The following is a 17,894-nucleotide window of genomic DNA, read 5'->3' on the forward strand; positions in this document are numbered from 1 at the left end:
AGTAGCATGTTGCTAACAGCAAAAAAAGACAGACGTCTTTGAGGCAGTGTGATGAATGACATTCAGTGGAATGAACCACGCACTTCAACAGATGGTACCAAACAGGGAGGCTCAGCAGATACAGACAGTATGGTTCCAATTGTATAATCCTCAGAAACATGCAAAACTAAGCAGTATATACTCGGGATATATATGTGTGCACATGATCATTTTTTTTCTAGTGTTTTTATTATTTAAAAAAATATTTTTTTTTTACATTCTAAGATGTTGCAGAGCAGTTGGGGTGGAAGGAGAGAGGAAGGGGGAAGGGGATAGGGTGGGAGGACAAGGAGGGGGGTGGGGGGCATGGTTGAGGCCCATGGTTCCCCCCTCATTCCAGCAGATGAGCCCGGGGGGCTTCTGGCGGCGGCTCAGTCATGGCTGGGCTGGATGCGGACTTAAGGGGGACATGGCTGAGGCCCTCAGTTCCCCTCACCCCAGCTCCAACGCTTGGGGCACTTCTGGCAGCAGCCTAGTCGTCACTGGGCTGGATGTGGACATTGGGTAGGTGTGGATGAGGCCCTCAGTCCCCCACTATCCCGGCTCGGGAGCCTGGGGCATTTCCAGCAGTGGGTTGGTAGTCTTTTTTGAGCTGGATGCGGACATTGGGGGGACACAGCTGAGGCCTTCAGCCCCCCCGCCCCAGCTTGGGAGACTGGGGTGCTTCTGGCGGTAGCTCAGTGGTCATCATTGCGCTGGATGTGGATGTCCAGGGGCATGGCTCAGGCCCTCGGGCTACCGCCGCCCTGGCTTGGGAGCCTAAGCACTTCCAGGGCCAACTCAGTGGCCATTGCTGGGCTGGATTTGGATGTCGAGGGGGTGTAGCTGAGGCCCTCGGCCCCCCATCGCCCCAGCCTGGGAGACATAGGTGCTTCCAGCGGTGGCTTGGTCATCACTGGGCTGTATGCAGATGTTGAAGGGGCGTGGCTGAGGCCCTTGGACCCCCCCCACACCCTGACTTGGGAGCCCAGGGCACTTCTAGCAGGAGCCCAGTGGTCATTACTGGGATGGATGTGGATGTTAGGGGGGTGTGGCCAAGGCCCTTGGTTCCCACCTACCCTAGCTTGGGAGCCCAGGGTGCTTCCAGCAGCAGCTGGGTGGTAGTCACTGGGCTGGATGCAGACATTAGCGGGGGGGGCCTGGCTGAGGCCTTTGGCCCCTCCACCCTGGTTTGAGAGCCTAGGAGTGCTTCTGGCAGCAGCCTGGTGGTTGTTGCTGGGCTGGATGTGGATGTGAGGGGGCATGGCTGAGGCCCTCAGCCCTCTCCCTACCCTGGCTTGGGAGTCCAGGGAGCTTCTAGTCCTTCTAGGTTTTATAGGTTTTCTTTGGTGGTGTTAGACATTTACTGGTTCATATCAAAATTTTGTCTCTGATCTGTGGGTTTTCTGCTTTTTCTTTTAGTTCTGTGTTGGATTATTAGCTACTTCCACCACTTAAAATCTGCACTGGAACTAACTTGTCCTTTGCTTACTTGAGCCCTGTGGTTGAGCTAAAGTGCTGCTTTGCTGCTGATTCCCTGGGGAAGGCTTTCTGTACAGCTCAGGTTTTAATTGTTGACCTTGTAAGCACTTCCAGGTCTTGTGAGGTCCAGTACACCTGGATTGTGGGGAAAATCTGGTCTGGACCTGAGTCATCAAAAAACTGCACCTCCTGCAGTTCCATATTCCTGACCAGTCTCCAATGAGTGGTCCTGTGCTGTTAGTCTGATAGCAGCTCCCTTACAGGTGACTTGACACTTTTCTCTGGCTTCTTTTAAGATTCTCTCTTTGTCTTTGAGCTTTGTCAGTTTGACTATGACGTGTCTTGGACAGGATCTTTTTGGGTTGAATCTGTTTGTGGATCTTTTAGCCTCCTGGATGTGAAGGTCCACGTCTCTCCTCATACCTGGGGAGTTTTCCATTATTATTTTGTTGAACAGGTTTTCTATGCCTTTCCTTTTCTCTCCCCTCCTGGAACACCCATGATTCAAATATTTGTGTGATTAATGTCTGTTAGCTCTCTTAGATTTTCTTCATTTTTTAAATTTATTTTTTCCCTTTTTTTTTTTGCCTGCCTGGGTTGTTTCAGAAAGACTGTCTTCAGGGTCAGAAATTCTTCTGCTTGTTCTAGCCTGCTGCTTAAGCTCTTGGTTGTGTTTTTTATTGAGTGACTCTTTCAGTTCCATGAGTTCTGCTCCATTCTTTTTTAAGCTGTTCATCTCTTTGTCAATTTCCTCCTTCATATCCTGGATTTTTTTTTCTCATTTCATTATGTTGTCTGAGTCTTCTCTTATCTCAGTGAACTTCCTTAAGATTGTTGCTCAGAATTCCTTTTCAGTCATTTCAAGAGTTTCCTGCTCTATGAGGTCTGGTATTTGAGAATCACTGTATTCTTTGGTGGTGTCATATTGTCTTGGATTTTCATATTTCTAGTATCTCTATGTTGACATCTGGTCATCTGGTAGAGCAATTGCTTATTCTATTACTTTAGTGGGCTTTGAGAAGAGAGGTGTCCTCTTTTTTTTCCAGTCTCTGTTGGTGACTCTCCTTGTGTCAGTGCAGTCAGGTGTCTGGAAGGCCACCTGCATGGTGGCTGTGGCTACTGCTGTGACATCAAGCAGCTTTTGCAGGAGCTGTGGCTGTGGTGGGCCACCTACACAGAATTGGTGTTGTCTTTTTTTTTTTTTCTTTTTTTAAAAAGATGACCAGTAAGGGGATCTTAACCCTTGACTTGGTGTTGTCAGCACCACGCTCTCCCAAGTGATCTAACTGGCCAACCCTATACAGGGATCTGAACCCGTGGCCTTGGTGTTATCAACACCACACTCTCTCAAGTGAGCCACAGGCCAGCCCTAGAACTGGTGTTTTCAGCATGCTCCTTTACTGCTTCTGGGCAGAGGGGGCTGCCCTAGGTTCCTGCCTAGGACCCTGGGGTGCTCTGCTTCTTGCCTGCTTCCAGGTAGAGGGGGCTACCCTCAGCTCCTGCTGTGTGTGGTAATATTACATAGAAAAGCAAAATAATCATAAATGGAAAATGTAGCTCCTGGTTACTCAGGACTAGTGGGGTGGGCTGGTGTGTATGGGAGGGTGCAGTCAGGGAGAGACATAAGGGTGACCCTCAAAGGCACTGGGAATGGCCTGCCCCTTGAGATGAGTGGTCAGCACCTGGACATTTATCATGTGTATTTTTTTGTTTGTTTGTTTGGTGGTTGGCCTGTAGGGGATCCAAACTCTTGACCTTGGTGTTTTATATTGTTATTTTTAAAACATACATAGATATCATGGGATGACTTCTTTTGTATGTATATTTAATTAAAGAATGAGTCAAGATTTTCATAATGAAAAAGAAATTCCAGGGCTGGCTGGTTAGCTCAGTGTGGTGCTGATAACACCAAGGTCAAGTGTTTGATCCCTGTTACTGGCCAGCCGCAAACAAAGAAAAAAGAAGAAATTACAGTGAATCTATTCAGAAAAGCAAATGGGACATGAAACTGCAGAGGCAAATCTTTCAAGAAGTGCTGTCTAGTTGCAGGGAGAAGTGAGACAGAGCTGACAGTCCTGTGGGGTCAAGGGACTTTGGGGAGATAGATGTTTGTCCTCCAGTGAAAATGAAAGAGCAGAGTAGGAGACAGCAGGAAGGAGAGGCCTGAGAAGACAGGAGAGGATTCCAGGCAGCCTCCGGCCAGCACAGGGCCCTTCAGCTGAGGTCCCAGGAGAGAAGGTGGAGCCCATGGCCCAGATCCTCCATCGCGTACAGATTCCAGAAGATGAAGGACTGCCCAGGGTGGGGCTTTGCAGATATGTACAGTGGGGTAGGGGAGGGGACAAGGGCGTGCCTGGAACAAAGGCCACAGGCCGTGGAGACAGGTGCGGGGGTCACTTGTGATCTCAATCAGCCTAAGAACTGCCACAGGGAAATCCCTGCCCCTGGAATGTCCTGCTCTGAGGCAACCACTTCCCTCCTCTTTAGCTATTTCTTCTGGAATTACCTCCATCATTCTTGGCAAAAAGCATATCCGTTTAGTCCCTTCAGTCTTCCATCAAGCCCTAGATTCACCAGTAACTCTAGGCTGCCTAAATTATGGGGCCAAGGGGGGAAGGGGCCTCTTCTTTCAATAGCGCATGTGTTGAGCCTTCCACGGGGCCTCTTTCTAGAAGAAAGAGAGGCCCAGGCTGGTTGCCTGGCTCCATGTTGTGACCCAGCCCTGTTTTCACCCCGCCCCTCTCCCCTCTTCTCTCTTCCGGAGTCGGGGTGCCTACTGTGCCTTTCTGTCCTTCAGGAGACTCCACCCACTCCTGTGTACCCTGTCAGCCAACACAGCTGCCTTCTCCATCTCCTGTCCATCCTTCAAAACTGGTGGACATTTCTCATTGTGCATAGGACATTATTTATTTATGATTCTTTAGTGGGGTCCGCAGAGGGGGTGGGGAGACACATGTCCATCTCCCAGTCAACAGGCCCCATGGCAGCGCAGTCAAGGCCTGTCTTCCATGGAGGGCATGGATTTTCCAAGGTGTGGGGGCTTCAGAGCTGTGGAGCTAAACTGAGCTTCCCTTCAGAATGGGCCATTTACTCCTAGCTGTGGGGTCTGCTGGGCATGGGGGACACACTGAGGACGTCTGTGTGGGCTTTGGGGAGGGCATATTCGGCACGGAAGGCAGACATTAAACAACCACCGACTGTGTGTGGACAAGTACTGGGCAGGAGAAGCTGTTGTGAGGAGCGAGTGAAATGACGTGTGTGAAGGGCTGAGAACTACAGAAAGTGCTTCTGCAAGGAAGGGCCTCCACAAGCCGAGCACGGATGTCTTAGATGGAAGAGCACAGGCCCCAGCTGAGGAGGGGGCAGGAGGTCAGCTCGTGCTCTGCAGGCCCGTGGCTCTCTGGCCTGCCCCTGCCTCAGCCTGCCCCCGGGCTGCACAGCACTCGCGTGGTGCCCAGGACAGATACACCGTTTTCAAAGTGGATCCTTGGGCCGGCCCAGTGGCACACTGGAGAGTGCGCCGCTTGGGAGTGCGGTGGCGCTCCCGCCGAGGGTTCGGATCCCATGTGGAAACTGCTTCCTGCTCACTGGCTGAGCGCGGTGCGGGCGCAACACCGAGGGTTGCGATCCCGTTACCAGTCAGTAAAAAAAAGACAAAAAGGAAAAAAAAAAGTGGATGCTGCAGAAATGGGCGGAACAGGGCAGGAGCCAAAGCAGGGGGAGAAATGGGTAGATTCCAGAGGTTGAAAAGACTGGACCTGAGATGAGCTGGGCCAGAGCACAGCAGCCAAGTCTGCGCCAACCCAGAGACAGACAGATAGGAGAGGAGAGTGGCAGAGTTAGCTCCCAGGCCTTACAGGATCCTGACCCTGATCCCACCAGCTAGGGACCCACTCGTCCCCCTCAGTCCTGATGCTCGGCTCCCACCTTGTCCCCCAGAACCCCCATAGGCCTGGTGCCCCACAGAGTGCTCCGTGTGCTCCCACCCAGCCATGTGGGCATAGCATGACAGCCATGGGTGGGGGTCAACTTAGGGTCCTTGAAGTCAACAGTCTGCGAATCGCTGCTCTCTTGGCCGGATGAGCAAAATTAACTGGAAAAACTTACCAGACTCTTGCTGTGGCCTCCTAGCAAATGAGCTGCCTCAGAGCCCCCACACCTGCTCCTCCATCCACTGAGAATAGCCCCTTGGGGTCTGGACTGAGAGGGCAGTTCCCTTGGTGGACTGGCCGCCAGCCCCATGTTGGGTCGCATCCCCAGTTCTGTGCCCCTCCCCTTCCTCAGCACTGCTCTACTGTCCTGGAGGGGTCCAGAGCCTCCCCCAGCTATACAGTCTGAAGCAGGGCAACGACCTGTGCCCCTCTGTCCTCGGAGGACAGCATGTCTGTGCACACAGGTGTGCGTGTATACAAGCACGTGTGTGTAGGGGTGTGCGTTTAGGGTTTTAGGTAGGTTTGCACTTAATGGTCCTTAAAAGGTGACTGCTGAATTTAGCTCACCAGGCTTTCCTTCCACCATTGTGCAAGGGGCAAACAAAGGCAGTTTAATCAAAGAAAGCAGCTGTTACATAAACAGAGAAATTTCAATAAATGTATAGGCAGTTCATGAAAGTTGGAGTGAACCATTCACTAAACAGAGGACGGGTCTTTGCAGAGCTACCCTGCGTGCTGTGTGATTCGTGCACTGCACAAAGGGACCCAACCAAGGAATAAGGAAGGCTGGAATCTTCATGGAGGAAGAGGCACCTTGTTCTTATACTGTCCCCTCCCCAAGCTGTGAGTCCACAGCACTGTCCTCTTAAGGTTACTCCTTTTTATTTATCTTTTTACTTATTAGGGCTACTCCTTTTTAAATTGCACAGAAATAAACACTCATGGCCCTGCATCTTTATGATCTTCCACTCTGTCATAGTTATTATTTACTGTCATGGGATCAGGCTTTACTTTTGGAGACCCTCACATGTTTGAAGGGTGTTGTTCTATGTAAATTTTGGTCTTTGTTCTTAAAATGTGGACCAGTCATGTCTGTCCTTCCATCACCCTTGAGGAACCTGTGCGGGGGCTTGGGGTCAGGAGATCAAACACACCCCATGGCTTTAGTGTAGGAGATGGTTCGTGCTCAGCACTTTACCCTGCCTGGGAACACCTGGGCCACGTGGGAAGCTGTGTGACAGCAGAGGAAAGAGCCAGGGCAAGAGGCATCCTCAGGGCTTTTGTTCTCGTCCAAGGAGGAATGCGTGGAGGTTATGTAACAGCTTCTCTTTTTGAAACAATATTTTATTGAAGCATAACTTACAGTAAAATGAAACTTTTTTTTTTTTCCTTTTTGTCTTTTTTTCGTGACCGGCAACAGATCGCAACCCTCAGTGTCGCGCCCGTACCGGACCGGGACCAGCAACGGGATCGCAACCCTTGGTGTTGCGCCCGCACCTCGCTTAGCCAGTGAGCGGCCGGTCTGTATGTGGGATCTGAACCCTCGGCGGGAGCGCCACCGCACTCCCAAGCAGCGCACTGTTGCAGTGTGCCACCGGGCCGGCCCTGTAAAATGAAACTCTGAAGTGTGTAATAATGTGTCACTACATAACCACCACCCCAGTCAAGACACAGAACACATCCAATGAGTCCCCGCAAGGTTCCTGCCAGATCCTTCCTAGGCCCTGCTCGCCCAGAGGCAGCCACGGTTCTGATTTCTACCACCAAAGCGTCCTCTTGCTTGATCTAGAACCACCATCCAGAATGTACTCCTTTGTGTCTGATCCTTTTGCTGGACACAACCGTTTGAGGTGCGTCCGTGTTGATGCATGTATCAATATAGTTCATTCCTTTTTATTGCTGAATAGGATTCTATTATGAATATATGTACAATTTGTTTATCCAGCCTCCTGTTGATGGACATTTAGATCATTTCCAGTTTGAGGCTGTTATGAATCAAGCTGCTGTTAACACTTGTGTATACACTTTTGTGTGAACATATGTCTTCATTTCTTTTGGGTAAATACCTAGGGGTGGATTTGCTGCATCATGGGAGTGTTGTTACATCATGTACATTTATGTAAGAACCTTCCAGCACATAAGGACAAATACTGTATGATTTCACTTATATGAAGTATGTAGAGTAGTCAAATTCATAGAGACAGAAAGTAGAACAGTGGCTACCAGGATCTCAGGCAAAGGAGGGAATAGGGAGCTGTTGCTTAATGGGTATAATTTCTGATGGGACAGATGAAAAAGTTCTGGAGATGGATGGTGGTGACGGCTGCACGACATTGTCAGTGTACTTAATACCACTGAATGCACACTTCAAAATGTTTAAAACAGTAAGTTTTATGTTATATAGACTTCATCTCAAAAAAAAAAAATCTCCAGGCCTATTTCCTGTGCGTTTGTGCCGTTTCACATTCCCTCCCACAAGCACTGTGAGAGTTCCAGTTGCTCCACGTCTCACCAGCACTCGCTGCTGTTTGTCAGTAATGACTGTGAGAAGAAAGAGATTTAAGGAAAAAGTTTTCCTAGCATTTAGCCCCTAGAGCCCAGCCAGCAGTGGACCTGGACCCTTCATCCACCTGCACTGTCAGCAAGAGTGAAAGGCCCGGTCACCAGTGTGGGTGGCTCAGGAGTGCTCTCCTTGGGCCTGGGGTGGGCAGCCCTTCTGGTAGGGAAGGTCTGTAAGTGCCAGCCAGGCAGCAGAGGCGGGGTGAGCTGGAAGGCTGAGCCTCTTTGAATGCGCTGAGCTGAAACTTGAATCCACGCGTAAAGACTAGAAACATCATCCACCCTAAGCACAGCTGGGCAGGGCTGGGTGGCACGGGAGGGCTTGCCCTGCCTGGGTCCATGGGCCACTCCAGTCTGTTCTCACTGAGCTAGTGTCAGCAGTTAAAGAGCAGCTGGCGGTTGGGAGTGGGGAGAAGGGAGTGTGTGTGGCTGCTCTAGCCTCTCCTGGATTCTGGGACAGTGAGTCCATGGCACCAGGTGGATGAGAAACCTGCTGTCCTTCTAGTCCTCCCAGGCTTGTCTCTTCTCCCTTGTGACACGGGGGTGGTGGTGGTGTTGGAGGTGGGGAGGAAGGGCAGTTCTAGTTTCCATATGTTTGCAGGGGCTGTTGGGCTACTTTTTCAGGCCAGAGTGTTCAAATAGAAGGACAAAGGTAGTTGGAGAGGACCCAGGCTGGGCTGGTGAGGTGGACTCCAAAGGTGAGGAATCCATGAGGCAGCTTCCTGGAACTGTCAAGGCACCTGCTACTGGGGGTGCCGAGGTTGGCTCTCCGTCTCTGCACTGGGTGCTTTGTGCCCCGCTCCCCTTGTTTTCCAGTCCACTCGTGTGACAGCACTCTGTAAAGAGGGCACAGATGAGAGAGTAGCAGCACAGGGGGCCGCTGAAGTGACAGCACCTGCGCCTTGAGGTCACCAGGGGCATCAGAGTCCTGTAGCATCCGGTACTTCACCCGTTTAGGAGAGTCCTGGGTATTTCATTGAAAAAGAATTATTTTAAAATGAAGGGTCTACATGTAGTATAGACACCACACCAGAGCAGGGTTGCAAACAACAGAAACTACGCTGCCTAATGTTAAGGGAAAGAAGGAAATATTTTAGAAATGCACACTGGCGGCGCACACCGTGCTTTTGAGAAGGACTGAAACCAGGCTAGGCCTGGGGGATCTGAGGAGCTGGACACTGTCAACCTACCCTGTGCTTTTACTCTCAGGATACAAAATCCTGGGAAAGGGTGGCCTCCTGGCTGACCGGGGGCCCTGAGCCCTCCCTGTGGCTGGACAAGTGGGATTCTTTGGTTGGTAGCGACCAGGATCCCACAGAAAGGGGAAGTCCCTCAAGTAGTAGGTGCTGGGCAGACAGAAACAAGATGACCCAAACGACAACTCTCTAATAAGGATGTTTGTGCAGAACCCTCCTTCCCTGACCTCACCAGCTACCACAGCTTTTCATCATGGTCAGCCACCGTGGTTGAAAAAGGGGACAATGAGGGCCGGCCTGGTGGCGCACTGCTACAGTGCTCCGCTTGGGAGCACGGTGGCGCTCCCGCCGAGGGTTCGGATCCCACATACGGACCGGCCGCTCACTGGCTGAGCGAGGTGCGGGCGCAGCACCGAGGGTTGCGATCCCGTTGCCGGTCACGAAAAAAGACAAAAAGGAAAAAAAAAAAAAAAAGAAAAAGGGGGTCAATGATAATGATAGTGACAAGGCGTGGGATTAGGGAGCAATGCCGGAAGTCACATTTTGGGAAAAAAAAGATGAAACTGAACAAGCACAGGTTTCCCCTAACAGGTTATCTATGAGCAACTGCACTACTTGGAACTCATAAAAATGATGGGCAAAGTTCTAAGGCAGAATCGTATTACTCCAATAGTTCTGGGCTACAGATATAGACGTAGGTTGTTCCCAGATAAGAGTTCTGAAATTATGCTTTCCTTGCTAATTGTTTTATGGTTAGACTGTAAGTCCTTGACACTGAAAGACTTTGCACATTCCGCTGACTGTTCATGAGTTCTGGCTGGAATTCAGGTAGGAAAGGGAATACCTGTCATACCTGTGTTGTACCAGTTATGCCTGTTATACTTGTGTTTTGGGTCCCCCACAAATCCCAAACTATTGTCAGCAGCAATGGGAAGGAATCTAAGACCAAGAGAGCTTAATGAATAGAAGCAAGTTTGAAAACTCCAAGGCAGGTCTGGAATAAGTTTTGAGTGGTAAAGGAAGATTTAACCTCTGCCTGAATGTTTGCCAGAGACCCTGTCTCTGTCACGAGGAAGGTGAATCAGAGGACACCCAGATGGGTAGCCCAGAGACTGCAGAGAAACAGATTTACACTACTGGGTTAAACACGGCCTTAAAAATCATTACAGGAGAAGGGAACCAAATACGCCCCAAATATAAGATAAAATAAAACGCAGATGGTATTAATATCTTCAAATGACAAGCATCTTTGCAATCAGAAAAAGCATAGTTTGAAAGTGAAGGTCAAGAGCTTTAGCAGAAATTTAAGAAATAATGGAGTTGTATGAAGCTTCCTAGGAAATTAATTGTAAGGGGGAATTGACTGCAGGGAGGTAGATTCAGCCATGTGGTGGAAGAGCTGCATACATAATGAGCCAAAGGTCTTGAAGAAGCACTGGGAAAAATTTTGGTTTTTTAATCAAATCCATATTGTTTTCCATGAGAAAAAAACTTACGATAATTGATTGAACACTCACTCTGTTGGGGTGGGAGTGGGGTGAGAAACACAGCTTTAAGAAATGCTCACCATGGAACAAAAATGAACTGAAATAGAGATTTGTGACTTGCCAAAATATTCTCATGCCCAGATGTTCCATACTCAGCACTTGGCAGGAGATCTGTGTTCACAGAGAACACTCAAGTTCAGTGGGTAACTTTTGCAATTCTCAAGGTCCATCAGGGGGTGCAATATATTTAGTCCCGTTTTACAGATTTAGAACTTGATGCTTGGAGAGGGGCTTAGTGACCCTGAGGCCACGTGGCTAGTGGTGGGGTTGCAAGGACCACCCCTCCATCCTGCCCTCTTCAGCCCACTGGGGGCAATCTTGATCCAGGGAGTATTCTGCAGCATTTTGCAAATAGAGAGGGGCCAGATGCTACGATATGAGTGCTGCAGTGTTAGCAGATACTTTAGGAGAGACCGCAGCAAGCCCCTGGGCAGGTCCTGCCGCTGCCTCTGGCTTCTACTCTCCAGGCACCCATGGACCAGCACTCTGCTCAGGGCTCTGGCCAGGGTCAGCAGGCTTGGCCCTCCTAAGAGCAGAGGTGACAAACTTCTAAATCAGGACTCTGGCTCTGGGACAGCAAGGATCATGCCCACGTTCTCCAGATGGTTTTGAGGGATGACACTGAGAAATCTGTCCTCTCAGATTTGCCTGTCCCAAAGTGCTCCCAAAGTGACCCCCAGAGACTCACCCAGTTCTGTCCTGTGATTTTGGTCCTATCCCGATATCTGGGATGCTGGAGATAACAGCAACAATGCTTCGGGCTGTGTCCCTGCTGTCTTCCTCCTCTCTGACAAGGAGCCTTCTTCCCAGAGGAAGCCCTTCTCTGAGATAAGGGTTTAGAGCTGCCACCTGGTGGGGGTAGGGGTGGGTCTGCCTGTGACCCCTCTCTGAGCACAGCCAGAACCTTTGCTCCCCTCCTGAGATAGCCAGACCCATGGAGGCGTGGGTTGGGGCCAGAGCTCTGTGGCTTTGTGCTTCTTGACCCCTGTGGGCCTCAGTTTCCCCACTGAGCAAGTGAGAGTGTGGAACTGATGACATGTTGTGCCCCTTTTCCACTCTTCAGTACAGTGAACATGGGACAGGGCTGCTTGAACAGCCCAACCACCAAATCCGGTGGGCATGTGGCCAGAGCTGCAGGGTCTGCACTTTGTCAAGCCCAGTCACTGGCAAAAGTGAGTGCGAAGGCCTTGCCCACCCTCCCACCTGCTCAGTCAGAATCACATGGAAAGCTGGCCAATACCCTGGAGGAAATTCCTTGGTGAGTATCGCAGCAGTTACTGTTTCTGCTGCCTGACTTGAGTTGTAAATACAGCCTATTAAAGTAATAAAAGTCAGTTTCAAAGTTTGTCCCTTCTGATTCCCAAAGATAAAAGAAAGCATTATTTCTACTCTTTAGAGAGATTTCTCCTTACAAGATACAGCTGATTTGGGGAAATCTGGTTTTAAAATAATCTAGTTAAAAATGAACAAACATTTTCGGAGAGAAACTGGCTTGCCTGACCCCTCCCTTTTGTGTATGGTGTATCTAAGCTTCATTGCTTTAAAAAAAAGTGTTTAATAATTACCTTTGTTGACCTCTGTACCTTCTGGCTTCCTTCACTCCTGGACACAAGACATGGCCATTCCTAGGCCTCAACTGTGCAGACGCAGCCAGCTGGTCAGCGGGGCCGGCAGCTCCTCTGGCTCTGCAAGGTCAGGGAGGAAGGTAAGGCTGGCAGGGTGGAGGAAAGGCTCTTTGGGCTGAGGCCTGGGCAGAGAATTTACTTAGAGAGAGTCCAGTACATGACCATCTCCTAGCTCAGTCTTGAACTAATTTTTCCTCAGCAATTTTTTTCAATCTTTGCATCACTCAAGGAAAAAGCACCTATACTGTGGATGTATTACATGTGAGGTGCCCTTATTCTGGGAAGGAATTACAGGAAAAATATTCCTTCTTCGGACTTGATTCCGCTAAGTATATTCCAGTTATGTTTAAAAATATTTCTTTTTACTTTTGAAAAAAAAAAAAATGAAGTGGGACCGTGGAGGTAGAACACCTTGCAAGAATGTCCTGCTGAGGATTAGGAGATGATAACACAGGCAGGTGAGACAGGAGACAGCTGAGCCTTGTAAAAGAGCTCCCCGAGGCCTGAATGCTATTGACTTATTTTTACTCCTGGGGCTGAGCAAATTTTCCCCAAGGAACTGACAGCTGTGCTTTCCTGAAACATTAGCGAGTCATTTGTTTTTGGAGTCCGTTCCCAGCCCCCCTGATGCAGCAGCGGTAGCGAGAAGAGCCTTTCACCTTGCCCGCTGCTGAATCAAGATCGGCCCATGCCCTCCTCACAGCCTCCTGGAACGAGCAGGAGGGAAAAATGGAGACAAACCTGAGAAAACGGAGAGAGGATGAGAAGTCGATCCAGAGTAATGAACCCAAGACCACAGCTCTCCAGAAAGAGGTAAGGCGGGCCCTTCCCAGGTCACGTGGGGAGGTCCCCCGCTGTCCCTAGTGACCAACCAACCAAAGATATGATTTTCTTTTTCCATTTTGACTATTTCCTTTATTTTCTGAAATTCAGATCAAATTTTCAGTTGTTTTAAATGGAAATTATTATGCAAGCAATATAAAGTCAGCTGAATCTCCCAAAATTGCCTACAGTATTACAGCATTACACATGATAGTATTTGAATGATAATTCTTTTGTTTTTATTTTTAATTTTTTTTAATTGGCAGATACTGTGTTTTTATCACATACAACATGATATTCTGAAGTACGTGCACACTGTGGAATGGTTAACTCTAGCTAATCAACAGATGCGTTTCCTCACGGTTATTTTTGTAGTAAGAGCTTATAACATCCACTCTACATTTTTCGAGAGTGCAATATATCATCATTAACTCTAGTCACCTTGCTATACAGTAGATATGATTTTTGACTTGCAAAGTACATCTTTTTTTTTTTTTTCCTTTTTTGTCTTTTTTTCGTGTCCGGCAACGGATCGCAACCCTCCGTGTCGCACCCGTACCGGACCGGGACCGGCAACGGGATCGCAACCGTCGGCGCTGCGCCCACACCTTGCTCAGCCAGTGAGCGGGAACCGGTCTGTAAGTGGGATCCGACCCCGCGGCGGGCGCGCCGCTGCGCTTCCCAAGCGGCGCACTGTAGCAGTGCGCCACCGGGCCGGCCCAGCAAAGTACATCTTTTTTTTTTTTTTTCCTTTTTTGTCTTTTTTTCGTGTCCGGCAACGGATCGCAACCCTCCGTGTCGCACCCGTACCGGACCGGGACCGGCAACGGGATCGCAACCGTCGGCGCTGCGCCCACACCTTGCTCAGCCAGTGAGCGGGAACCGGTCTGTAAGTGGGATCCGACCCCGCGGCGGGCGCGCCGCTGCGCTTCCCAAGCGGCGCACTGTAGCAGTGCGCCACCGGGCCGGCCCAGCAAAGTACATCTTTTTTTTTTTTTTTCCTTTTTTGTCTTTTTTTCGTGTCCGGCAACGGATCGCAACCCTCCGTGTCGCACCCGTACCGGACCGGGACCGGCAACGGGATCGCAACCGTCGGCGCTGCGCCCACACCTTGCTCAGCCAGTGAGCGGGAACCGGTCTGTAAGTGGGATCCGACCCCGCGGCGGGCGCGCCGCTGCGCTTCCCAAGCGGCGCACTGTAGCAGTGCGCCACCGGGCCGGCCCAGCAAAGTACATCTTTAAGTGAATAACTCTCTGGCCTGACTTCTTTACCTCTTGCCTACGAACTCAGCATATTCTTTTGAAGTTCATACATGTGTGCTTCTGTGCAACTGGACAGATGGGGCCAGAGGGGAAGGTATTTGCTCAAACCAATGGCTTTTTCAGGGATGGTCAGAGAGGGCCTTCTGATGCTTAGGTCCCCTGTACAGCATCTTCTCCAAATATCTCCCTCTGATGTTTGAATATTGGTGGTGATAGAAAACCTACTGCCTCCAGCAGTCGCCCGTCCTGTCCTAGATGGGTCTAGCTGGATGGTGAGTCTGACGTAGGCATACACTAAGGTGGAACATAGCTAGGAGACGGGGCTGGCCTGGGACCTGGAAGGAAGGGGAGATTTGGGGGTGGTATGGAGGCAGAAAGGAGCTTGGCACTCCACACTGTGCCAGTCTCAGGGCTTCAGGCTTATAGGAGGAGACAAGCAGGGTCCACAGAGAGCTCAGGATGGCTTCAAGGACAGCATGAGGGGGCTGAGGTCTGGCTGGGGCCTCCGGGAGCTCCTGGCCTGGCGACAGGGGGCACAGAGGAGGGATGGCACTGAGGCTTTGGGGCCTGACCATGTATTGGCCTGGGATCGTGGGTCCCTGGGAGTCAGGTGATGGGCAGCAACACCCTCCCTCTCTGCTGGTCTCAGGCCTGACTCCAGTGATGTCCTCTTGGAACCCTGGTGGCCCTTCAGCCACACAGAGCACAGCTGAGCAAACGCCAGGCATGTTCTAAACTCAGGCAGCTTCGGGATGAATGCAGACCTTGTCTGAATCAGAACCAGGTGGTCCCTCAGCGGGAGGGACTCTGGAGGGGCCCAGATGTCAGTGAGCCACACCGTCAGCCCTGAGGAGGACCGAGGAGAGGAGGAAAGCTCGAACTGCCCTCGCCCCAGCCTGGGAGGCTCCCTGGCCCTGAGGCTGGAATGGAGGCTGGCACTGCTCCCCAGGGACTCCACCAGTGTGTGCTGAGTCCCCTGGGCAGCCAGCCTGCAGCGGGATCTTACTCGTCCTCTGGGATCTAATTCTCAGTACAGCCCCAGCCCAGACGAGCAAACACAGACATTGTTCACTTCATGCTCCATATTGGTGTAAAATTTACATACAGTGAAAGGCACAGTGCTCAGTCTGATGAGCTTTGACAAATGTATCATCCAAAAAAGCTCCCTCTTGCCCGTTTCCAGGCAGAGCCCCCAGCCCTGAATTTCTATCACTGTGGGTTAGTTTTTCCTGTTCTTGAACTTCGTAGGAATGTGATCATCCTGTGTATACCTGGGCCGAGTTTTGTTCTGAAAATCTTACACCCTAGAAAGTGGCATCAAAGAGAGTTCTCAGCTCCCAAATGTTTCAGCCCCTGGGGGCCCCACTGCTCACCCCACATGGCCCCTCCGGCCGGGATGCCAAGGCTGACCGCACCTTTGCTGGGGTGGAGTGCCTGCCTTTCTGCTCAGCTGACAGGCGAATCCCGAGGGCCTGCCTTGCTAGTGATCTGTTTGCTAACTCAGCCTTTCTGTTGAGGGCAGTGAGGGCTGTAGTTGGGAGAATGGAACCAGAGCCAGGTCTACCCCTCTGGCTGTAACTTAACCTTGCTGTGCCTCAGTTTCCTCCTTATAAAATGGGGGTGATCTGGTATACCCTACTCATGGGACTGTACAAACAAAGCCCTGGGAACAGTGCCCTCGTGTTATCACTGCAACAGCACAGGGCAAAAGTGCCTGGGCAGGGGGTTCGGTTGGGGCTGCATTGGCCATACCCAGCAGGGGCTAGGGGCTCATGTCCTGCCCTCCGAGCTGGGTCCTGCTGGCAGCATTAACCCTCCCTTCCTTCCTCCCCATCCAAGTTGGGCCTGCTCAGCAGCATCTCCATCATCGTGGGCACCATCATCGGCTCTGGGATCTTCATCTCCCCCAAGTCTGTGCTCAGCAATGCGGAAGCTGTGGGGCCCTGTCTCATCATATGGGCAGCCTGTGGGATTCTTGCAACACTGGGTAACAGATGCTGCTCCCTGGCGACCTCTCCCTGTTGAATATGCGGGGCACAAGCTATGCAAGCACTATCTGCCACTGCTGGGCTCCCTTTCCATGCATGTGTGGCAAATAAGTGCAAATCGAGCTGTGGCTAAATGTCTGATGGCAGAACTCAGGGCTGTCCCGGGAGAGAAGACCACGGTGGGTCCCTGTAAGCACAGCCCCCAGAGAGGAGGAAGGGTCCCTTGTTCTGGGGCCATGCCTTACAAGGAGCCTGAGGGATGAGGAGCCTCCTTTGTGTTCCAGGTGCTCTATGCTTTGCAGAGCTTGGCACGATGATCCCCAAGTCAGGGGGCGAGTACCCTTACCTGATGGAGGCCTTTGGCCCCATTCCCGCCTACCTCTTTTCCTGGACCAGCCTGATAGTCATGAAGCCTGCATCCTTTGCCATCATCTGCCTCAGCTTTTCCACGTATGTTTCTGCACCCTTCTACTCAGGCTGCCAACCTCCTGACATTGTCATTAAATGCCTGGCTGCCACTGCCATCTGTGAGTACCCAAGCTTGAAACCCCAAGCAGGGGTCAAAAAAGACCTGGCACAGATGATGTCAGGGAGACTCTGGCTTGGGCTCCTCCATGACTCAAAAGAGACCATGGCCTGGAGGCTCTGGTGTGAGGTGGGGCAGGGTCTGGCATTGGCCTCTGCCTTCCCTGCAGGTGTCACCTGCCAAGCCACATCTGGACTTGTCTGGGGATGCAGGGAGGGGCCATGGCAGACTGAGGCTCTTGGCTCAGGACCTAGCCACTTCTCCCTTGCTTTCTGAGGCAGCCCCTGCTGATCTCAAAGGTCATCATGAGGTGTATTTGAAAGGTCCTTAAACTCCCTTGTTTGGATCTGCCCTCATTTATCAGTAGATAAATGGCAGGGCGGGGGGAGGAGGGGAATGTAAGAACAGAAAGGAGGCTTTCCAGGGCCTTGCTGAAAACCATAAACACAGAACATCACGTCTGACCCTTTCCAGTGTTCATCACAACAGTGAATGCACTGAGCGTGCGGCTAGGCAGCTACCTCCAGAATGTCTTCACAGCAGCCAAGCTGGTGATCGTGGCCATCATCATCATCAGTGGACTCATCCTCCTGGCTCAAGGTGACCAACACAGGATGGGAGGGTGGGCACCATGCAAGAAGCACACACTGTACCTCCTTTTCACCTGGAGTGGCCTCTCCCCATAAGCATCTCTCTAAGGAAGCATGGCAGGAACTTGGCAGAAAGAATCTTTATTTATTTATTTATTTGTTCTTTTTTATTTTATTTTGTCGATATACAATGTGGTTGATTATTGGGCCCATCACCGAAACCCCCCTCCCTCCTCCCTCTCCCCCCTCCCACGCAACAATGTCCTTTCTGTTTGCCTGTCGTATCAACTTCAAGGAATTGTAGTTGTTAAGTCTTCTTCCCCTCCCCCCCCCCCCCCCCCTTTTTT

At 50.9% G+C, this 17,894-nt stretch overlaps 1 protein-coding gene across 1 annotated transcript in view; it reads left to right on the forward strand.

Annotated features, from left to right (window-relative positions):
- Positions 1-12,342: 12,342 nt before the first annotated feature.
- The window catches only part of SLC7A9 (solute carrier family 7 (amino acid transporter light chain, bo,+ system), member 9), a 44,109-nt gene continuing 38,557 nt past the window's right edge, over positions 12,343-17,894 (forward strand). The window contains exons 1-5 of the mRNA XM_008591624.1: positions 12,343-12,439; positions 13,063-13,172; positions 16,283-16,430; positions 16,716-16,958; positions 17,432-17,557. Of these exons, the coding sequence (XP_008589846.1) occupies positions 13,089-13,172; positions 16,283-16,430; positions 16,716-16,958; positions 17,432-17,557 (601 nt within the window). The 5' untranslated portion in view covers positions 12,343-12,439; positions 13,063-13,088. The remainder of the gene's footprint in view (positions 12,440-13,062; positions 13,173-16,282; positions 16,431-16,715; positions 16,959-17,431; positions 17,558-17,894) is intronic.

This window comes from Galeopterus variegatus, unplaced genomic scaffold (assembly GCF_000696425.1).
Source record: "Galeopterus variegatus unplaced genomic scaffold, G_variegatus-3.0.2 Scaffold7086, whole genome shotgun sequence".
NCBI classification, from domain to species: Eukaryota; Metazoa; Chordata; class Mammalia; order Dermoptera; family Cynocephalidae; genus Galeopterus; species Galeopterus variegatus.